This window comes from Leucoraja erinacea, chromosome 14 (assembly GCF_028641065.1).
Source record: "Leucoraja erinacea ecotype New England chromosome 14, Leri_hhj_1, whole genome shotgun sequence".
Taxonomy (NCBI): domain Eukaryota; kingdom Metazoa; phylum Chordata; class Chondrichthyes; order Rajiformes; family Rajidae; genus Leucoraja; species Leucoraja erinaceus.
In genome coordinates, this window is record NC_073390.1 from 13,134,915 (window position 1) to 13,157,150 (window position 22,236).

General features: G+C 43.3%; 1 protein-coding gene across 1 annotated transcript in view; it reads right to left on the reverse strand.

Annotated features, from left to right (window-relative positions):
- The window catches only part of LOC129703784 (collagen alpha-5(IV) chain-like), a 49,721-nt gene extending 28,494 nt beyond the window's left edge, over nt 1–21,227 (reverse strand). Inside the window, exons 1-13 of the mRNA XM_055646494.1 lie at nt 21,060–21,227; nt 18,587–18,685; nt 15,696–15,854; nt 14,068–14,160; nt 13,216–13,370; nt 12,128–12,200; nt 10,720–10,826; nt 7,707–7,938; nt 7,011–7,073; nt 6,367–6,474; nt 5,098–5,316; nt 2,916–3,074; nt 1,405–1,572 (exon numbers count right to left, since the gene is read on the reverse strand). Of these exons, the coding sequence (XP_055502469.1) occupies nt 1,405–1,572; nt 2,916–3,074; nt 5,098–5,316; nt 6,367–6,474; nt 7,011–7,073; nt 7,707–7,938; nt 10,720–10,826; nt 12,128–12,200; nt 13,216–13,370; nt 14,068–14,160; nt 15,696–15,854; nt 18,587–18,685; nt 21,060–21,120 (1,696 nt within the window). The 5' untranslated portion in view covers nt 21,121–21,227. The remainder of the gene's footprint in view (nt 1–1,404; nt 1,573–2,915; nt 3,075–5,097; nt 5,317–6,366; nt 6,475–7,010; nt 7,074–7,706; nt 7,939–10,719; nt 10,827–12,127; nt 12,201–13,215; nt 13,371–14,067; nt 14,161–15,695; nt 15,855–18,586; nt 18,686–21,059) is intronic.
- Between the last annotated feature and the right edge of the window lie 1,009 nt (nt 21,228–22,236).

Sequence of the window (22,236 nt, forward strand, 5' to 3'; positions counted from 1 at the left end):
GGTAGAAATTGAGAGAGTGAGAGAGATTGGAAAATTTGGTATGTGTATGCTACTGGAGATCACGTGCAAAAGTGTATACAATCAGAAATGTTTTTCTTATCAAGTGGAAAATTGTATATGTTTAGTATGCTCCCACATTCTAAAGAAGAAGGGAACACATTTATTGTGGAGGAAAACATATCTCGACACCTTCAATGTAAAACTAGCGTTTGACTCAAGATTAGGAAGATAACCTATTTAGATATTTAAATGACCAGGTCAATCTTTTCATCCCATTCTTGAATAGCAACGAATAAAGTTAATGACTTGACAATGGTACAACTTTCCAGAGTTTTCGTTTGCTAATAATGTTCTTTCATGAACTGAACTGCTGACAAAATAACAGGGAGAACTCAGGGTAAAAGAGAACCAGAAGAAATGGTTAAAGGATAGCATTTGGATCTGTGTCAGATGGGATGTTTGTTACGAATTGCATGTGGCTCCGTTATACCAGAAAAAGGTGAACACGCGGGGTTCACCACAGTTGATGAACCGTGTGAATTTTGTAGTCGACAGGGCAGTACTCTGCATATCACCAACTTGGACAATTTTACATTTTTATCAAGTCAATTAACCTACAAACCTGTCCGTCTTTGGAGTGTGGGAGTAAACCGAAGATCTCGGAGGAAACCCACGCAGATCACGGGGAGAACGTACAAACTCCATACAGACAGCACCCGTAGTCGGGATCGAACCGGGTCTCTGGCGCTGCATTTTGCTGCAAGGCAACAACTCTACCACTGTGCCATGGTGAGCTGGATTAATCAAGTATCAATTCAGTATCCAATAGATGAGGGATGATGATAATTCTTGTGTCAACATGAAGGCAAGTGTAACATTGCACAATGACTCATTGTTGGATAGCACCATTATTTCACACAACCTGAGAACTGAACTGGCCTCTCACCATCCAGAGAGCGGTCTTGGCCTCCTGTCAACCTCATTGGAGATCTTTGAACTATCTTTAATTGGACATTACAGGACTTTATCTTGCACTAAACATTATGCCCTTAATTCTGTATCTGTACACTGTGGATGTCTAGATTGTAATCATGTATATCCCCTCAAAATGCTGGAGTGACACAACGGGTCCAGCAGCATCTCCGGAGGAAAGGAATAGATGGTGTTTCGGATCAAGACCTTTCATCTTGACTCGAAACGTCACATATTCCTTTTCTCCAGGGATGCTGCCTGACCCGCTGAGTTACTCCAGCATTTTGTGCCTATCTTCGGTGTAAACCTGCACCTGCAGTTCCTTCCTACACACTTGTAATCATGTATAGATTTTTCGCCGACTGGATAGCACGCAACAAATAGCTTTTCACTGTACCTCACGGGACAGGAACAAACTAAAGCGAAACCCACCTGCAGAACCACGAATGCCGGGTCTTCCCCTCGTTCCCTCAGGACCGGCTTCACCTTGTTGGCCAACTGGGCCTGGTATTCCTGGATTCCCAGCCATTCCTGGAATACCCTTCATCACTGCTGTGCCCAAGGAACCTGGGTTTCCCAGAAACCCTTTTAGAGACACTCCTGAAACAGGAAAGAAGTTCACCATTCAGTCACTTATGTTACATACATCAAAAAGTTGAACACAAAAGACAGGAACAGAGGTTGGTTTATCAGTTCATCCTGTCATCTAGTCTGCTCCACCATTTAGTAAGATCATGACTGATCTTGGCTTCAATGCCACTTTCTTCCTCTCTCTTCAACTCTTTTCTAGTTCACAAATCTGTCAATTTTAACGGCTGGATGATATTATTGCGTTTATTTTAACAACCTGCCCAGAGCAGGGGAATGTGTGGTGTGGCCCTGGGAATTGAGAAGGGTCATGGATCGGACTGTGGGCTGAGGGAGTGAGTCCAAGGATTGACTGGGAGTGGTTATAAGGCAGAAGGTCAATTGGGTGGGATGGCAGAGAGGAAAGGAGGCTGACAGAACCAGAGGATTTGCCTGAGGGACCAGGAGTTTCGGGGGGTGGGTGGGGGGGAGGTTCATTTTACTGCTGGGTTCACTCCAATTACATTTTCTTCGGGTTGATTTAAATATCACAGAGGGTTATCTCATCCTCTCGAGCGGAATGGGACAAAGATTGGCCATAGAAATGATCGCAGACAAATGTAGAGGGTTTCATTTCTATTTCCATACTCTCTCCCAATTATTATGGGGGGCATGTCGGTGGCACAGCGGTAGAGTTGCTGCCTTACGGCGCAAGAGACCCAAGATCCTGACTGTACGGAATTTGTACATTCTTCCTGTGACCACATGGGCTTTCCATGGGAGCTTTCCATGGGAGCTCCAGTTTCCTCTCACATTCCAAAGACGTACAAGGTTGTATGTTAATTGGCCGGTAAAAATTGTAAATGATCCTTGGTGTGTAGGATAGTGTTAATGTACGGGGATCGCTGGTCGGTGCAGACTCGATGGGCTGAAGTGCTTGTTTCCGCGCTGTTTCTCTAAACTAAACTAAACTATTAATGAATGATGTTAGAATTCTACATTCAGTCCCTTAAGGTGAAAGCAAAATACTGCAGATGCAAGACATCTGAAACAAAATAGAAGGCATGGCAATATTCTGTAGGCCAGGCAGCATCTATGGAGGGAGAAACAATCTTCACATTTCATGTTGATAGAGAAACGAGAGATAAAACCATTTTCAAGATGAGAAGAAAGTGGGGGGGGGGGGGGGGGGAGCGAACAAAGAAGAAAGGTCTGTGACAGGGTGCAGGCAAGACAGGTAAAGTGACAAAAGTGACAGAGGGAAAGTAGGAGATAGAGGCATGAACGGACAACAGGTTAGTTTGGGCGAAGCATCTCCTAACGCAAGTCAGCTTCTGCCCATGCAGTTCGGAAACAAAACTCAAATAAGCCTTCACCTTGGGGGCCACGTAAACCTGGACGCCCTGGAGGCCCACGTGGACCTGGATCTCCATTCACCTGGTCACCTGGAAAACCAGGATCCCCCGACACTCCGGCCAGGCCTCTCTTGCCTTGCAATCCTTTAAATCCTGGCAATCCAGGGACTCCATTGTTTCCTGAAAAAATGACAAGAACAAGTAATTCAGAACAGAGACTGGATAATAAACTGAACTGCAACACAATAACCACTAAGTGGAAACATTTAGTATATATATATATATTCATGTGTTATTTTTGCCGCAGATTTAAATTGTTTTAAAACGCTTAATTCCCACAGAGAATTTCATAAAGTCACTTTCATAAGGTTACATACACTTATCATTAATGTCCAATAAAGCAACATATAAAGAAATTCCTCAATGCACAGACAAATGCTGAATATCTATTTTAACTAAATAAGAGCAGATCATTAAATGTGTTACTGGTTTTGTTAAAATAATCTGCATACAAATTCATTGAAAATGCATTTGTTAAGTTTTAAAATGAGTGCATGAAGGATGTGCAAACCATGAGCATGCTTGCTCTGTACAAAAACCATAAGTTGAAATCTCAATGCTGCGATCAATTGGAAAGGGTAAGGGATGAAAAAGAAATCACAAAATGCTCAGAAAGCCAATATAACTAAGAAGCAAACCAAATGATTTGAAACTGGCAAATACAATATAAATAATTCATTATCCTGAGTGACTGGTGGTGTGCCTTAGGGTTCGGTGCTGGGCCCGTTACTGTTTGCCATCTACACCAATGATTTGGATGAGAACATACAGGGCAAGATTAGCAAGTTTGCAGATGATACAAAAGTGGATGATTTTGCAAGTAGTGAAGATAGTTGTGAAAAATTGCAGCAGGATCTTGATCGATTGGCCAGGTGGGCTGAGGAATGGTTGATAGAATTTAATACAGAGCAATGTGAGGTGTTGCATTTTGGGAAGTCTAACATGGGCAGGATCTACACAGTGAATGGGAGGGCTCTGGGTAATGTTGTAGAGCAGAGGGATCAAGGAGTGCAGGTGCATGGTTCCTTGAAGGTGGAGTCACAGTTAGATAGGGTAGCAAAGAGGCATTTGGCACATTGGCCTTCATCCATCAGAGTATTGAGTATAGAAGTTGGGAGGTCATGTTGCAGTTGTATAAGATGTAGGTGAGGCCTCATTTAGAATATTGTGTTCAGTTCTGGCCACCATGTTATAGAAAAGATGTTGTCAAGCTGGAAAGGGTACAGAAAAGATTTACAAGGATGTTGCCAAAGCTAGAGAGTCTGAGCTATAGGGAGAAGTTGAGGAGGCTGGGACTCCTTTCCTTGGAGTAGGATGATGATGAGGAGTGATCTTATTGTAATGTATAAAATCATGAAAGGAATAGGTCGGTTAGATGCACGGCCTCTCGCCCAGAGTAGGTGAATGGAGGACCAGGGGACATAGGTTCAAGATGCAGGGGAAAAGATTTAATAGGAATCTGAGGGGTAACTTTTTCACACAAACGGAGGTGGGTGTATGGAATAAGCTGCCAGAGGAGGTAGTTGAAGCTGGGACTATCCCATCATTTAATAAACAGTTAGACATGTATTTGGATAGGACAGGTTTGGGGGGATATGGACCAAATGCAGGCAGGTGGGACTAGTGTAGTTGGGATATGTTGGCTGGTGTGGGCAAATTGGGCCAAAGGGCCCGTTTCCACACTGTATCACTCTATGACTAATTAATTAGCATATCCATCAATGAAAAAGTCCAGGAAATTAGAGATTCATTACATTTTATTCAAAGGCAAACAGATGAACAAAAAGTTAGTCAAGTTTACTCATAACCTTTCTCCTTCATTCTCTCCATAGTTGGGCTATAAAATTTAGAATGGTAGCAAAAGGTCTAGCTGAGAAAATATGCATTTAGATTTTTTGAAGAAATAAACTTGAAAAACTGAAAGTACTATTCAATATCAATATTAAGTTTGATCAATCAATCAATCAACCTTTATTGTCATCTTGCAAGCAACAGTTGTTACAGTGCAAAATGAAAAGACGTTTCCCAGTGAATAGCGGAGCATGGTGATTCATAGTTACATTTAATACTTGAAATGAAATGATGTGTATAATGACCTATAACTCTCCACAGGGATGGCAGCTTTGTTGCTTTTAAAAGTTACCTTGTCTTCCTCGACATCCAGGACTTCCAGGCTCTCCTCTTGCGCCGAATAAACCGTCTCTTCCAGCTTGTCCAGGAGGCCCTGGAAGGCCATCACCTGGATCACCAGGAAGACCCGCTTCTCCTTGAACACCTTGAAGTCCTTGAAGGCCTGGAGCTCCATCTTCAGAAGACCCAGGAGATCCAGGAGGACCTGGGTCACCAACGCATCCTTGGGAACCTGAGAATAAGGATGAAGCTGCAAATTATCCCCCTGACCACAAACAGACAGAGAACTGAAGCTAAGAGGAAACGATTTCAAGGCATGGATCCAAGAGTAGGGATGGTGTTGATCCTATTTAAAATTAAGTACCTGGAGGTCCCTGCATTCCTTCCTGGTCGTCAGGACCTGGAGTTAGAGGACAGGTGGAGTCACCAGTAGAAGAAAAAAATAATGGTAACAAGTAATAGATTTTATAGAGAATCATCTTTCTGCATTAATGCAATACCATTTGATGCTCTTTGTACTGATCATTGCTTTTCCTGATAGTCCTGTTGCTCTGCATCTGTAAGTGCCACAATCACCATTGCAACAGCAGGAGGTAATAACAGCGTCGGACTCGAGAAAGCTAATTTCAGTTTCAAGCTCTGTCCTGTTTTAAATCGAGTAAACCAGAGATTCAAAACGGTACCATTCTTCTTCTGAATGACAATACTAAGTATATTTAGTGTTTCTTTGGTAAAACATCAGGGAAGTGTTATTGCTATTGATGCAAACCAAGACGAGAGGTTGAAACTATGACCAGTAAATGCTCGATATGTTTAACTCTTTAAATGAGCTCACAGCAACACAATACACATAGCTTTTCCCTTTATTACCAGTTGCAGCAATACACACAAATCAGGAGCTTTAAGGCCCTGTCCCACTTTCCCGAGTTACTCATGAACTCTCCCGAGTTTTCCCCTTGATTCGAACTCGGGGAATGTCGGTAGCGAGTTCGTAGGAGGCCGTAGGAGTCCGTACATGTTTTGTAGCGGCTCGTAATGCCAGCCATAGGAACTCGGGGCATCGGGTAAGTCGGGAGGTTTTTTCAACATGTTGAAAAATGTCCACGAGTTTAAAAAAAAAGCCCCGAGTACCTACGAATGGCTATTACCGTAATTCTCCGAGTTCGAATCAAGGGTAAAACTCGGGAGAGTTTGTGAGTAACTCGGGAAAGTGGGACAGGGTCTTTAGAGAATTGGAGCGGTAGTGATTCAGATTGACATTTTATTTTCCCTGTGTTCCCACCTGGTGCTCCAGGATGCATTGTCAGGCCGGGATCGCCTTTGACACCTTTATGCCCATCTAAACCATTCTGCCCTCGTCTGCCAGGTATCCCTGGATAACCTTTCAGCCCTGAGGAAAGGAAAAAAGAATGGATGAGTTATGGCATGAGTTCAGTCTTCACCTGAATTACAACAATGACTGCCAACTGGACAACAGCAGCGTAGGTTCCTTTTCTTGTGTATTATACTTGGACTGATGACTACGCAGTCCACCAACACAGAACTGGATGGTTCTCAAAACTGTCCCTCCATATCCTATCCATTTACATGGCTATCGAAACATGCAATGACACTGCTTTTCACTAAGTAGGAAGGAACTGCAGATGCTGGTTTAAACTGAAGATAGACACAAAAAGCTGGAGTAACTCAGCGAGACAGGCAGCATCGCTGGAGAGAAGGAATGGGAAACGTTTCAGGTCAAGACCCTCAGACTGAAAGAGGACATCGACCTGGAACGTTATTCCAGATTTTTGTGTCTATCTTCTGCTTTTCACTGTGTTGGAACTGGCATGCCATCAGTTAAACAACAGTTAGATATTAAGTTCATGAATGTTATCCATGGATCCAAGAATAGTGTTGCCGCTGACCCCATGTAAAGCCTAATACCTAGAGGTCCCTGCATTCCTTTCGCACCATCTGGACCTGGGATTGGAGTACAGGTGGAGTCACCTGTGGAAAGAAAATAAAGCAATGGTGATGAGTAATAGATTTCATATATGACCATATTTCTGCATTAATTGGCTGTAGATTGAAAATGGATGTTCAGATAACACTAAAGACAGCGAAGGAGATTGCCTACGGCCGCCTTCGACTGCCTGTAAGTAAATAGCAACCCCACTCCACTGCCCTTCGGCCAAACGGCAACCTATTTTTAGTCGAGGCCGGTTTTAATCATGATGAAAAAAAAGCAGCAACCTAGATAAAGCCTCAACCACGCGGAAAGCACTTTCGACCATTAGGGAGAGTGATCAAAACCTCCTGTGATCTCGTGGCGACCTTGCAGTGACCATGGGTGGTGGGCAAGGTCACCAGAGGTTGCTGTGGAGGTCTCCTAAGTGGGACAGGCCTATGTTACATTATCTTCTGTTTTAATAATTATCTTTATATGGCATGGATAGGATGAGATTAGAGAGATATGAGACAAACACAGGCAAGTGGGACTTGTGTAGATGGGATATGTTGAACGTTGTGGGCAAGTTGGGCCGAAGGGCCTGTTTCCACACTCTCTGACTCTATGGCATATCTCATGTACAATTGAATATGCAATTCAATTCACAGATGGATATATTCAGGATACGTTACCTCTTTGACCTTTAATGCCGTTATGTCCTGGATGTCCTGGAAAGCCAACATCTCCCATAGGACCTGGTTGACCTTCTGAACCACGAATGCCCACTCCTGGAGGTCCACGTGGTCCTGGGAAACCTCGAGGCCCCGGAAAACCAAGTAAACCCTTGTTTCCTGGAGATCCAAACATAGTCTTCACCCTGCAGGAAATGTAAACATACAACAGAAAATACAGTACTATAAACTTCTGAAATAAAACAAAAAGTACAGCAATGATTCATTTGAACCTTACCTGAATAGCTGGTTAAAATTGCTTTGGTTACTAATCCAGTCCAGAACAACTAGATTATTATTGGTTTCAATTTTCACTGTCACTTCTTGGCAACAAGAGTACTTTTGTAGCATACATGTAATGACAGCTCAATGGTGCAGCTGATGGAGCTCCAGCAACCCAGGATCAAGTACAATCTTTGATGCTGTCTTTGTGGAGTTTGCACGTTCTTCCTGTGACAGTGTGGTTTTCCCGGAGTGATCTGATTTCCTCCCATATCCCAAAGATGTATAGGTTGGTAGCTTAACTGACAATTATATAATGATGCCAAGTTTGTAGATGAGGGGTAGGATCTGGGGCAAGTTGGGAAATATCAGGAGCAAGATTAGTGCAGCTGGGTGCTTGATGGTCAGCCTGGACTTACTTGGTCATGGAACCCATTTCCATACCATATCACCATGATACAAAGGTCTACTCCCCAACTACATCACATGGAAGTGATATTTGCTCTACAGGGCAATTTTAGTGGGAAATACAAGTGAGCTTCCGGCAAGGACTGGAGCTGTGCTGGACTAAGATGAGACTATTTCTTGAGGGTGAGGGTTCTAAGTGCTGCCCAACACCCCATGATGATTAAACATCCATGCATCTTGTCCACCAGCACCATACTACAGCCCCACAGCGGAAGGCCGATACTGCCACTGAAACATATGGTTCATTGTTATTGCCTAATTCAAACAGATGTTGCAGATGTCTACTGAGAATTGTAAGATCTGGCCATTTAGTTCAATCTGGTCCCACTCTCTAGGCTGTTGGTGGGGGCAAAGGGACAACCTCTTCACTCTCTCGTCAGATCTGTCCCACCCATTCAGTAGACCTCAGAAGTTCCCATGTCCACCTATAAAGTGCCATTTGCACCAATGTTGAATAGTTGTGCAGTAGCAGTTCTTGAATTGAATTCCAGGCTCGTTCCTGACTTTGGTGCTCTCTGTGTGCAAGTTCGCTCTATAGCTGCATGAGATTCCTCAGGGTGCTCTGGTTATAGGGCAAATCCATCGAGCGGGGGGTGGCGGGGAGTGGTATGGGAGAGAGAATAATTTAGCATTAAGAAGACCAATATCACCATTGCAATTTTCTGTGCAACTGAAAATGACCCAGTTGAGATTGTCAATTAAAGAATCCTTGCTGCTCCTCTGCTCCTTGGGATAAAGAGGTTTTACATTTTTATTATACCTTAGGGCCTCAGAATCCCTTAAAGAATTTCACAACAGGTAAAATTCTGCCGATGTTTTAGAAACATAAAAACATAGAAAATGGGTGCAGGAGTAAGTCATTCAGCCCTTCGAGCCTGCATCGCCATTCAATATGATCATGGCTGTTCATCCCAAATCAGTACCCCATTCCTGCTTTCTCTCCATATCTCTTGATTTCTTTAGTCCTAAGAGCTAAATCTAACTCTGGGTTACGTTTCGAATCAAGACCCTTCTTGCACTGAAGAAGAGTCTCGACACGAAACGTCACCCATTCCTTCTCTCCAGAGATGCTGCCCGTCCCGCTGAGTTACTCCAGCATTTTGTGTCCATCTTCAAATGACGTCACGCATTCCAAACGGCTGTGCGGGCGCACGAAATCGCGCGCGACCTTCGCGGGACCATCGCTCCTCAATGCGACCACGAGGTCGTGTAATTAGCATGCCAAGGACACGTAAGTGTGACAGGGGCTTACCAACACATGAAACCACAATGTCCTAACCCCATGAGAATGCTCTATAATTAAGCCATGGTTTACGGTGAGGCTTTCATTACGTGCTATGGTGTAGCATATTGCATACTCCTCAGCACCAACGTTTGTGGATGGGACTTAAATTGGTGCATAGTGGACAGTGAAGAAGGTTAGTTAAGATTACAATGGGATCATGAACATCTAGACCAATCGATTGAGAAATGGCAGATGGAATTTAATTCACACCAAAGTGAGGTATTATATTTTGGTAAGTCAAAGCAGGGCCAGAGTTACACCTTAAATAATAGGGCCCTGGAGAATGCATGTACATAGTTTCATTAAAGTGGGGACACAAACAGGATGGTAGAGAAGGATTTTGGCACATTTACCTTTATCTGTCTGGGTATTGAGTACAGGAATTAGGATGTCACGTCACAGCTGTACAAGATATTGGTACGGCCACATTTAGAATATTGTATACAGTTCTGCTCACTCTGCCAATAAACTCAAAAAAGGTGCAACAAAGATTTACGAGAATGTTGCTGGGTCTGGAGTGTTTGAGTTATCAGCAGAGGCTGGATAGGTTCGGACTTTTTCCCTGGAGTGCAGGAGGATGAGGGGTGACCTTATCAAGGTTTATAAAATCATCGGGGGCAGAGATAAGGTAAATAGCCACAGCCTCAGAGGGACTAAAATTAGAGAGCATAGATTGAAGGTGAGAGGGGAAAGATTAAAAAGGACCCGAGGGGGCATCTTTCTCGCACAGAGGGTATGGAATGAGCGGAAGTGGTAGAGATGGGTACAATTATGGAATTTAAAAGTTACTTGGACAAATACATGGATGGGTAGGGTTTGGAGGGATGAAGGCCAGATGCAAGCATCTGCGATTAACTGTGAAGTAACTTGGTTGACCTGGACTATTGGTTGAAGGGTCTGTTTCTGTGCTGTATGGCTCTATAGCCCTACGGTTCTAGGAGAGTGTGGTGACATATGATAACACCATAGGCACAACTCATATACAAGACCATTCCATACACGGACTCCAGGGTCGCCCATCATTCCGGGATTTCCATGTTGACCAGGCTGACCTGGTGTTCCTCTCACACCAACAGCTCCAGGATCACCCTGATCTCCATTCTCTCCTGTCGAAAGACAATACACAAATATTTCAATGTCCAAGGCCTTGTTCATCTGCTTAACAGTACCCGCATGTTAAGAGTATTCATCTGAACATGAAGCAATTTGATGCTTCTCAGAGGTGTGTGGAGGTGTACTCTAGGGGCAAACTATTCCTGTGCTTAGAGTGGTGAAGCTGACGCATGGTTTGCTTGCCTTCATAGGTCAAGGCATTGAGTCAAGAAGTCAAGAAGTCATGTTGCAGCTTTATAAACATTTGGTAGGACACATTTTGGGGTATTGTGTAAAGCTCTGGTAGCCCCATTACAGAAAGGACGTGGATTATGTGTATTTTATCAATACTTATGCAAATGTACACAATGCAAATTGTCTAAATCAACAGTTAAAAGAACAAAAGGCAATGCGCCTACCCATCTAAAATCTGAATTGGCTATTCCTGTGTTTGGTGTAGTGTACTATATAAGTTAACTCTTCCATTATACTATTCATACTGTAACACTCATTTAGCTGTCATTCTACTTCCAGGCACGACACGCGCTTCCAATCATGTTTTCCACATATGGTGCCTGACCCGCTGATATACTTCAGTGGAAGGTAAACTGTCCTTAATCATATCTTAAAATGTTTACACTGTTATCCAAAAGCGCACAAATAAGTTTGTCCCAATGAATCATATATGAGAATTTATGGGCAAACACTATGTGAATGATCAAGGTGAGGGAGGGGCTGGTGCTTCCCTGGGTCGAGGTGTCAGTGAAGTGGGTCGCGGGAGGCCCTGCAGCTGCCCAGGGATCGCAAGGATCAGGCGTCACCAGATGCCCCGCAGAAGTCAGCGCATGGATCAGCCGAGGCATGCAGCAGCACGGACAGGCAGAGCAGCAATGGAAGACACCGGCAGCATCGCCAGGCCATGCCAACCCCTGCAACACCGAGCCAATCTTGCCACCAGGACAATGGGCTTCTGCCAACATAAGACTCTTCAGAACTTTGAAATTTGAAGGGCGCAAGTAGGTGACAGAAACGTGAATGGCTGCGTAGTGCCTCGGTGAAGTCTGCTATTCTTACACAACGATCATTGCACTTTTGTATTTATCAATTATTGTGCTTTTGTATGGTATGGTTTCACCAGATTGTCCGCAAATCAAAGAATTTCACTGTACAGGTACTTAGGTACGTGTGACAATAAATTATCGTTGAATCATTGTTGTTCAATCATTCAGTGATTCAATCATTGAATAACACAGAATACCTATCAGGACAATATTATTTAACATGTTTCGGTGACTGATTTTTGTGCTGGCTTTACCTTTCCATCCACATTGAGTGGATTCTCCTTTCTGGCCCTTCACTCCGTCAGGCCCTTGCAATCCCGATCGTCCCTGTGGAATTAAATAATGCTATTCAGTTTGAAAGCCTTCATAACCTAGTTTCATTTTGGGACAATTCACTTTTTTCTTAATTTTTGAAGAAGAATTCCTGTTACTGGGCAATGAGTTAGCTGTGCCTATCAACCCCTTTAATACCAGGTCTACCAGAAGCAACTCATAGCTCATTCTGCATTGCCTCAGTACTACATTCATTTTGGCTTCAAGGCAACACACCAGGAGTGCAATTATGCTTAAATTTAATGGACAGTACATATACGTTGCAGTCCAAGTCACATGTTATCTCTCACTTTCTGCTCTAATTTGATTTCAGTTAACATTAAGATGAAGGCAGCTCAAACATGGAATCAGAGAGCCCCCAAACCATCATAAACATTCACTCTCACCACTATCAGGACACAAGGTACAATATTGGATCAGAATATAACTCCCAAACCTATAGCCTCTGTCTCTTATAAAAAACATTGTGTGGGACACATTGCTAGCTCTGATCCCAATCAAATCCCATCCTCATGTGGAAATGTCTAACTCCTTCGCCATCAAGACATAAAAGGCAACAGGGCAAGTGTTGGAAAGTGGGATTAGTACAGATGGGTACATGATGGTCAGCATGGACAAGATGGGCTGAAGAGCCTCTTTATAATTCAGTCAATGGATCTTAATTCTGGAAATTTGTACCTCAGCGCATTTTGGGAATTCTTCCCAACACCGAGATGAAGATGACAGCACACTGATTCCTTCCCTAAGGCAATTAGTGATGAATAATAAACACTGGCTGTGACAGAGACTTCCTTATCATCTAAAGGAACAACAAAAAGTTCCTCAGTTCTAGATGTGAGCCAGTTTTCCTGCTGTCAATGAGTTCCTACAAACATCAGGTAGAATTATAGCCACCGTGTCTATTTGAAGTAACAGACTCCATAAATTACTCTTTATTTAAGAATAATAACTCCAAATGAACAGCGGTTCAAGAAATTACTTTCCCTTAACTCTAGACTACAATGCTCACACCAAGTCCCGACAATCCAGGAAATCCTGGGAGTCCACGGTCTCCCCATTCTCCCTTTCTTCCAGAAATTCCAGGATCCCCAGGCATTCCTGGATCACCTGGTTTTCCTGGAGTTCTTTCCTTATCCAGACAGCAGCGACATTCCCCCTCATCTCCTGCCAAAATGATACATAAGAACAGAAAAGATTATGTGAGTAGGAACAGTCCATATGCCGCGAGTATCTGAACCATCATTCAGTAAAGCCCTGGCTACCCATTTGGCTGCCCAATCCCTTTACCAAAAGTTTATCTCTGCTTTGAAATACCAAATGATTCTCCAGACTTCCGAAAGGTTCAGAGTTATTTGAAAAGAAATTCCTCAATATCGTGATATTGACAAGTCCCTTCAAAATCATGTATGTTTCAATGAGAGTTTCTCTTCTTTACTTTAGACTTTAGAGATACAGCGTGGAAACATGCCCTTTGGTCCACTGACTCTACGCCGACCAGCTATCACCCCTAACACTAGCAATATCCTACACACTGGGGACAATTTACAATTTACAGAAGGCAATTAACATACAACCTGTACGTCTCCGGAGTGTGGGATGAAACCAGAGCACCTGGAGAAAACCCACGTGGTCACAGTGAGAACGTACAAACTCCGTGGAGACAGCACCCATAGTCAGGATTGAACTTGGGTCTCTGGCACTGTAAGGCAGCAACTCTACCGTGGTGCCACTGTGCCGCCCTATCCTGCCCAACATTTCCTCATCCAAAGGATTAATCTAACCAAGCTTCACTGCATCACTTCCAAAAAGGTTTTTCATTCCCATCGCTTTAACAAAATACGACTTTAAATCTAGCACTTACCCTTTAAACCAATTGCTCCTTTCTGGCCCGGAGGTCCCCGTGCACCACTTTGACCTGGTGGCCCCAACGATCCCAGTGTTTCACAAAGGACACCTGTACTTTCATCCAGACAAAAGCTATCAGTGTGCGTATTGGTTAATTTAAACTTTTAACATATTATTGTGATTATTTCTTCGGCTAAATAGTTTATCAATCCTTGGTTACATTTCCATTTTGTGGGAAAAGCAAGGAACTGCAGATGCTGGAATCTTGAGGAAAATATAAAGTGCTGGAGTAACTCCGCAGTAGTGGAGAGAATGGACATGCAATATTTCGGGACCCTTTTGGGACCCTTCATCAGATGCATTTGAGGGAATGTTTTATCGGTGATGGTATTTGACAATCATTAGAAGTCATTCTAGATCATCATCATAGAGTCATACAGTTTGGAAACAGGCACCAGCCCAACCTGCCCATACCAACCAAGATGCCTCATCTCTGCTAATCCCACCTACCCGCTTGGCCTATATCCTTCTAAGCCTTTCCTATCTATTTCTCAGTTTATCTCTGCTTTGAAATACCAAATGATTCTCCAGAATACCAAATGGACTCCCTTTCTAAGAGTCCAGAACCAGGGGCCACAGTTTAAGAATATGGGGTAAGCCATTTAGAATGGAGATGAGGAAACACTTTTTCACACAGAGAGTTGTGAGTCTGTGGAATTCTCTGCCTCAGAGGGCGGTGGAGGCCGGTTCTCTGGATATTTTCAAGAGACAGCTAGATAGGGCTCTTAAAGATAGTGGAGTGAGGGGATATGGGGAGAAGGTAGGAATGGGGTACTGATTGGGGATGATCAGCCATGATCATATTGAATGATCATGATCACATTTTGCTGGCTCAAAGGGCCGAATGGCCCTATTCCTGCACCTATTGTCTATTGTTTATTATCCATGTACCTGTCCAAATGTCTTTCAAATGTTGTTATAGTACCTGCCTCAACTGCCTTCACTGGCAGCTCATTCCATATACCCACCACCATCAATGTGAAAAAGCTGCTTCTCAGGTTGCTATTAATCTTTCCCCTCTCCGTAAACCTATTCCCTCTGGTTCTTGATTCCCTACATATGCCCTATTTATTCCCCCTTTCTATTCCTCTTATGATCTTATGCACCTCTATCGATCATCCCTCATCCTCCGGCATTCCTAGGAATACAATCCTACTCTGCAAAATCTCTCCCTATAGCTCAGACCCTCAAATACTGGTAACATCCTTGTAAAAAACATTTTATTTGACCTAATTTATGGAATAGAGAATGATGGAGTTGAAGGTCTATGTTATGCATTCTTCGTGTGCTGGAGAGATGTCGATCTCTGTGCTTGAAATAAAAGGCTTTTAAATACCTTTCATTTCAGCTGCAGTGTTCCCATGACTGACACAAAATACTCTCGACACAAAAACAGAAAGTGCTGGAAGCATTGAGCAGATGAGGCAACATTCCCAGAGAAAGTACATTTTAGGTAGGGATCTTCAAGGATCTGAAAACATCCAGATTTTTTCTGGTTCTGGATCAGATTTCCATGATTTTCTTTTCCAAGTACGTTTTTGACAGTTGTTCATCCATCAGATATCTGGTCATGTTTTCATATACCTGGGCGGCCTTTAGCTCCGGGGAAACCTGGTGGACCTTCCATTCCCGGATTCCCTGGAAGACCAACTTTTGGTTCAGATAGGCACTCATCCCTTCCTTTTAGCCCCTTCTCTCCTTTCGGTCCCTGAAGACCTGGAAACCCTGCAGGGCCCGGTAAACCTGAACAAAGAAGATATCGCCGTGACCATTTGAACAACGACGTTAGCTGGAAATTCTTTTTAAACAATGTGTCGTGTTACAAGCAATAAAACATTCTGAGGACTTTAGAGATACAGCGTGGAAACAGGCCCTTCGGCCGACCGAGACTGAGCCAACCAGCGATCACCCCGTACGCTGGCACTATCCTACACAATAGGAACAATTTACAATGTTACTGGAGTGTGGGAGGAAATCGGAGCACCTGGTGAAAACCCACATGGACATAGGATGAACATACAAACTCCGTACAAACAGCACCCGTAGTCAGGATCGAACTGGAACTCTGGCATTGTAAGGCAGCAACTCTGCTGTTGCGCCAATGTGCCACTCCCTCTATATTCCTATTCTCTTCCTTTTCATAGAATCACATAACGATTGCAGCATGAAAATCGCCTATCAATTCTGTATCAGTATGTTAGAGCAATCCAGCTAAACCCAACCCCTTGCCCTTCCCCGTCCCCTACAAATTTGTTACTTTAAGATGCTTATCCAGCTCCCATTTGAAAGGTGCAATTGAATCTGCCTTTGCTAATACCCTGGATATATAATCCAGCTCCAAAACATGCACCCTTGTGTTAGTTTTTGGATCTGCGGCTAATCACTTCATTCAATGTAGCTTAGTACTTGACCAATCGAAACAGTTTCTTTTAGTTCACTTGCTTTATAGTCTTCATATCTCAGATCCGTTAGACTTTAGACGTGAGAGTTACAGCACAGAAACAGGCCCTTCAGCCCACCAAGTCTATGCTGACCAATGATCACCCCTTACGTTAACACTGTCCTACACACTAGAGGCAATTTACAATTTTATGGAGCGCCAGAGAAAGCCCACACTGTCACAGGGAAAATGTATAAACACAGTACAGACAGCACCCGTAGTCGGGATCAAACCTGGGTCTCTAGCGCTGTAAGGCAGCAACTTTACCATGCCACTGCTAATCACTATTTACACGTACCCCAATCCTATCCCTTCATTATCTCCGGTGTACACGGAAAACAACCCAGTTTCTCCCATTCATCCACAAATCCAGTCTTTAACCCAGTAATATTCATTAAAACCATTCGGCACTCTTCTCTAAAGCCCTTGTACCTTTAGTTAAAGTTAATGCCCAGAACTGGACACAATACTCCAATAACACCCGGCCAATGTATTTTTAAGATTTGTATTGCTTTCTTTTAACCCCTTTCTAGCGGCTCAGTGGTGCAGCAGGTGGAGCAGCTGCTGGTGCAGTGATGCTGCTTTCCCTCAGATCCAGAGACAGGTTCAATCCTGATGTCTGGTGCCATCAGTGCGGAGTGTGCACGTTCTCCCTGCGATTGTGTGAATTTACTCCTGGTGCATCAGTTTACTTCCGCATCCCAAAGATAAGTAGGTCACTAAATTAATTGGCCACTCTAAATTGCCCCTCACATGTAGGTGAGTGGTGGGACCCTGTTCTCATCTACTCCGTCTGAGAGCAAAAGAGTAAAGTGAAAAACAGAATCATTGGTGAAAAGTCAATCCTTTGTATCCTGGCGACTGGTTGAAGAAAGGAACCAGTGGAGACTGGCAAATAGCCACTGTCCATAGGCTCCATTCAACCTTAACAGCATGCAGCACAACAAAGTACAAAATGATCATTTAATTTTCATTTCAATCATGGCAACTCCAGATGAATTCAATCAGAACTTTCACCCAATGAAGAATGATTCACAAATCTAAAGGTTGGAAGGTAAATTGTTATCTGTATCATCACAACCTTGGTAACCAACTGTTTACGAGTTTGGTGATATTTAGGTCAAACCTTCAACCCTGCCTCCCAGTAATGTGCCTTAAATATGCCCTTAGTAAACATTGGCAAGTTGCTATCTCTGTTATGTCTCACATTTAACATGAGAAAAGATCGGTATAGTCTAAAACAAAAGTTTAATTCAAAGTGGGTCAGAGATCTTTCAGCTGCTTTTGAAGCTTAGAGTCATTTCTCTCAGTAGTTGCCATTCCTTTGGCTAATTATCAAAACAGAGATGCAGAACAATTTCTCACTTTATCTTCCACATCAGCCATAATGGGGCTTCTCTAAATGAGAGTCCATGCTGGGCAATATCATATAACATTCTGGCAGCTCTGGTTCTCATTCCTCTGCACCTAGTGCATGGCATCCCTGCCTATGATCTGCTGAATTCTCCAACAAGCATTTAACAGAAACTGATTGTAGGAAATGCATACTGAAATCCTTCCACCAATCCATTCAGGTCAAAGGCAGATCTCAGCACTAGAGTGACCATGCCATTCACAGTGCCACAACAAGGACGGCACAGTAGGACAGCGGTAGAGCTGCTGCGTTAGAGCACCAGAGACCCAGGTTTGACCCGGACTACAGATGCTGTCTGTACAGAGTTTGTACTACATTCTCCCTGTGACGACGTAGGTTTTCTCTGGGTGCACCAGATCCGCACACATTCCAAATACATACAGCTTCGTATTTTACAGATTGGCTTTGGTAAAAACTGTAAATTGTCCCAAGTGTGTTAGTGTACTGGGATCGCTGGTTTGTGCAGACTCGGTGGGCCGAAGGGCTCGTTTCAGCGTTGGGTTTCTAAACTAAACTAAGATTTTAACACTTAATTCATTGCTGTCTTGTATGTTTTTGCCATTTTGATCTGTAGATAATGATATCAGCGCGTGTGCTTAAAAACGGGTGATAAAGTGCTACCTGGTCCAAACGAGTTGCCGGGTGGTCCTGGTAAACCACGAGGGCCTGGAATTCCTGCCTCTCCATTGATGCCTGGGAATCCTGGAAGACCCGGATCTCCTGCAACACAAAGCTAATGACATTAAGAAAGATCTATTTCCCTTACTCAATGTCTGGCTAACAACATTTAGAACAGATTACATAGATAACAACACATATTAAAGTAACATTAATAGAATAGCAGATATGCTTTTCAAGTCCCTCTCAAGAGACCTAAACACAGAAATTCAGATGATGTTCCATGTTGTACACTCCAAAGATGTACAGGTTTGTACGTAATTTTGCTTCAGTTTACAGTGTACTATGTTTACATATTTCATTGTTCTATTTGGGACATATGACAACAAAACAATCTTGACTCTTGATTGTAAATTGTCCCGAGTGTGTAGGATGGTTCAAGCGTATGGGGTTGGTGCGGACTCAATGAGCCGAAGGGCCTGTTTCCGCGCTGTGTCTCACAACTTAACCAAACTAAACTATCGAGGTAGTGCCATGATATTAGATATACTGTTTTTTTGGACAACATGTTAAACTGAGACCCCACATAGTTTCCATGGATGCTATTCTCACAGGTGAATGTAAGAGATTCCACAGCACTGTTGCAAAGAAAAACAGGGGAGTTCTGCTAATGTCCTGGTCAATATTTATTGATCACCACATCACCGACAAACAGATTATCCAGCATTTTCTCACTTTGCGGTTTTATGGAACTTTATGTGGTGCATTAACTGTTTCGACATTTTCCTAATCACAACTGCGACTACATTTCAAATGGGTTCACTTGTTTGAAAAATGACAGCAACGGTGCTGTAAAAGGGCAAGTCCAGAGATCTGTGTTCGATCCTGACCTCAGGTGCTGACTGTTTAGTTTCCACGTTCTTCTTATGATCGCACGGGTTTTGCCCACGTCTTCGAGATTCCTCATGTGGGTCTACATGTTAATTAGCCTCTAAAGTGCCTCTCATGTGAAGGGAGTGGATGTGAAAGTGGAATAACATAGAACTAGTATGAATGGGTGATCGTTGGTCAGCATAGACTCAATGGGCTGAAGGGCTTGCAATCAAAATCAATCAAATTTGCGAGTCCAATATATTTCTATAAAACTATGAATTGAGGGAAATAGTTCACTACACAGTTTAGCACAATTGATGTAATGGTCTAAATAATTTTTAGTTAATCTAGTGCCAGGTATAACGTGAAGTGGGGTGAGATGATCAACTAATGGTGTGGAATGGGGAGATGAATGTGGTGGCCTAAAGATGACATCAAGATTGGGCATGTAAGGGGCTTCTTGACACCAATCCCTATCAGGCAAAGATGAAAGAGAACCTACTGAAAGAAAGCACCAGGCTCCACAACAGTAGCCCTGGATGTGTGGTACCCAATAATTTAGTTTAGTTTAGAGATACAGCGCGGAAACAGGCCCTTCGGCCCATCGGGTCCGCGCCGACCTGCGATCCCCACATATTAACACTATCCGACACACACAAGGACAATTTTTACATTTACTAAGCCAATTAACCTACAAACATGTACATCTTTGGAGTGTGGGAAGAAAGCGAAGATGACAAAGCAGACCTCAACCCTCAGACAAAGACATGTTCAGCAAGCGATATCTGCATCTTCCAAGTACAATTCTCCATAAATTAGAGTAAATAAGCATTGATTGCTGACACCGTGATATGCATATTTATTTACAACGATCTCAACCTCATTCTTGGTAATGTTCTCTCAGCATTTGAATTTTTTTTGTTTTATATGATTCTGACAAATGAGTCTCGTGCTGCATGTTAGTTATTCGAGCCCAGTGTATTTTTCTATGTTTCAGCCACCTCTGCCCCATTGAGAACATTGAACATTTGTCCATGGAATTGATGCACTACAAAGCTGAAAATGATATTCTGCACCTTGTATCTACTGTTTGCTCTAACTATTGTATTTGAGTTTGAACTGATCTGCGTCTAATACATCTGATCTGTTTGGATAGCATGCAAAACAAAGCTTTACAATGTAGCTCAGTACATGTGATAATAATAAACCTAAGTCTAAGCCTAAACCTAATCCAGCCATGCTATGCATACTACCATATGGTACTGATAATAGTCTTAGCAGTCAGAGGGGGCTCATGTTGTCGACCTCACCGTGGTGAGTCCTGTCAACTGACCTCAGTCAGTCGATCGACAACAAACAGAGACAGCAGCAGCGCCGCAGCTTGGCGCCAACCCGGAGCATGCGCCCTGTTTAGGGCGGGCACCTGCGGATGTCGAACCGGACGGCATCACCCTGCTGCAGACTTCTGCTGCCTCAAACACAAGACGAAGAAGCAGTCAGAGCTTTGACTGAGATCAACAGTCACAGTACAAGTTTGGAGATAAAACCATTATTTAATTAAAATTAGGCTAATGATTGGAATCATCAATTTGCACTTTCAAACCTTTCTGAGCGCCACAGGTAAAAGATGGGCCTGGTGGTCCTTGAGGTCCTGGGTCACCCATGTCTCCCTAGAAGAACCAAGCAGAAAGTAATTCCTTCAGATACACATTTATATCACATGAAAATTCCTTATGTTTAGGCACCCTCGACCATTTTTTTCAGTTCTGCCTATTAGTGGATTATATATGTGGATTTTTAAACAGAATTCTGTCATCAATATCATGGCCAATTTATGGTGGTCTCAACATAGAGCATAGAACAGTACAGTACACAAACAGCCCCTGTTGCCCACACTATCTGCGCCGAACATGATGCCAAGACCATCTCCTATCTGCCTGCACATAATCCATATCCCTCCATTCCCTGCACATCCAAATAGCTATCCAAGCGTCTCTTAAATGCCTTAACTCCTCTTCTGTGACATTTCTCTGTGCTCTTTTGTTCCTCAGTCTAACAAATAACTATCCATTTCTGCTTTCAATATTTCTAATGATCCATCTTCCAATAACCAGTGGAGAAGAGTATTCGACAGATTCATCACCCTCTGCGAGTCAATATTTCTCTGCTCCTCAGTTATAAAATGACCGACCGGTCCCCTATTCGTGGATCGCAAGGAAGGTGATCAAAGGATTCAGCAGGTTTCAGACCAGTTGGAAACGTGGGCAGGGAAATGGCAGATAGAGTTTAATCTGGACAAGTGTGAGGTGCTGCACTTTGGGAAGCCAATAGACAATAGGTGCACAAGTAGGCCATTCGGCCCCCTCGAGCCAGCACCGCCATTCAATGTGATCATGGCTGATCATCCCCAATCAGTACCCCGTTCCTGCCTTTTCCCCATATCCCCTGAAGTCAAATGTAAGAGGAAAGTATACTGTAAAAGCCAGGATCTGGGCAGGCATTGATGTACGGAGAGATCTAGGGGGTGTAAGTCCATGCTCTTTGAATGTGGCAGCACAAGTGGATAAAGAGGTAAAGAAGCATATGGTATGCCTGACTTCATCAGTCGGGCCATTGAGGATAAAAATCAGGAAATCAGACATTGGTTGGGCCACATTTGGAGTATAAAGTGGAATAGGTAGGCTGTGGGGGGTTTGGAGAGTGTGCAGAGATTCACCCGAATAGATACAAAATGCTGGGTAACTCAGTGGGTCAGGCAGCTTCTCTGGAGAAAAGTAATT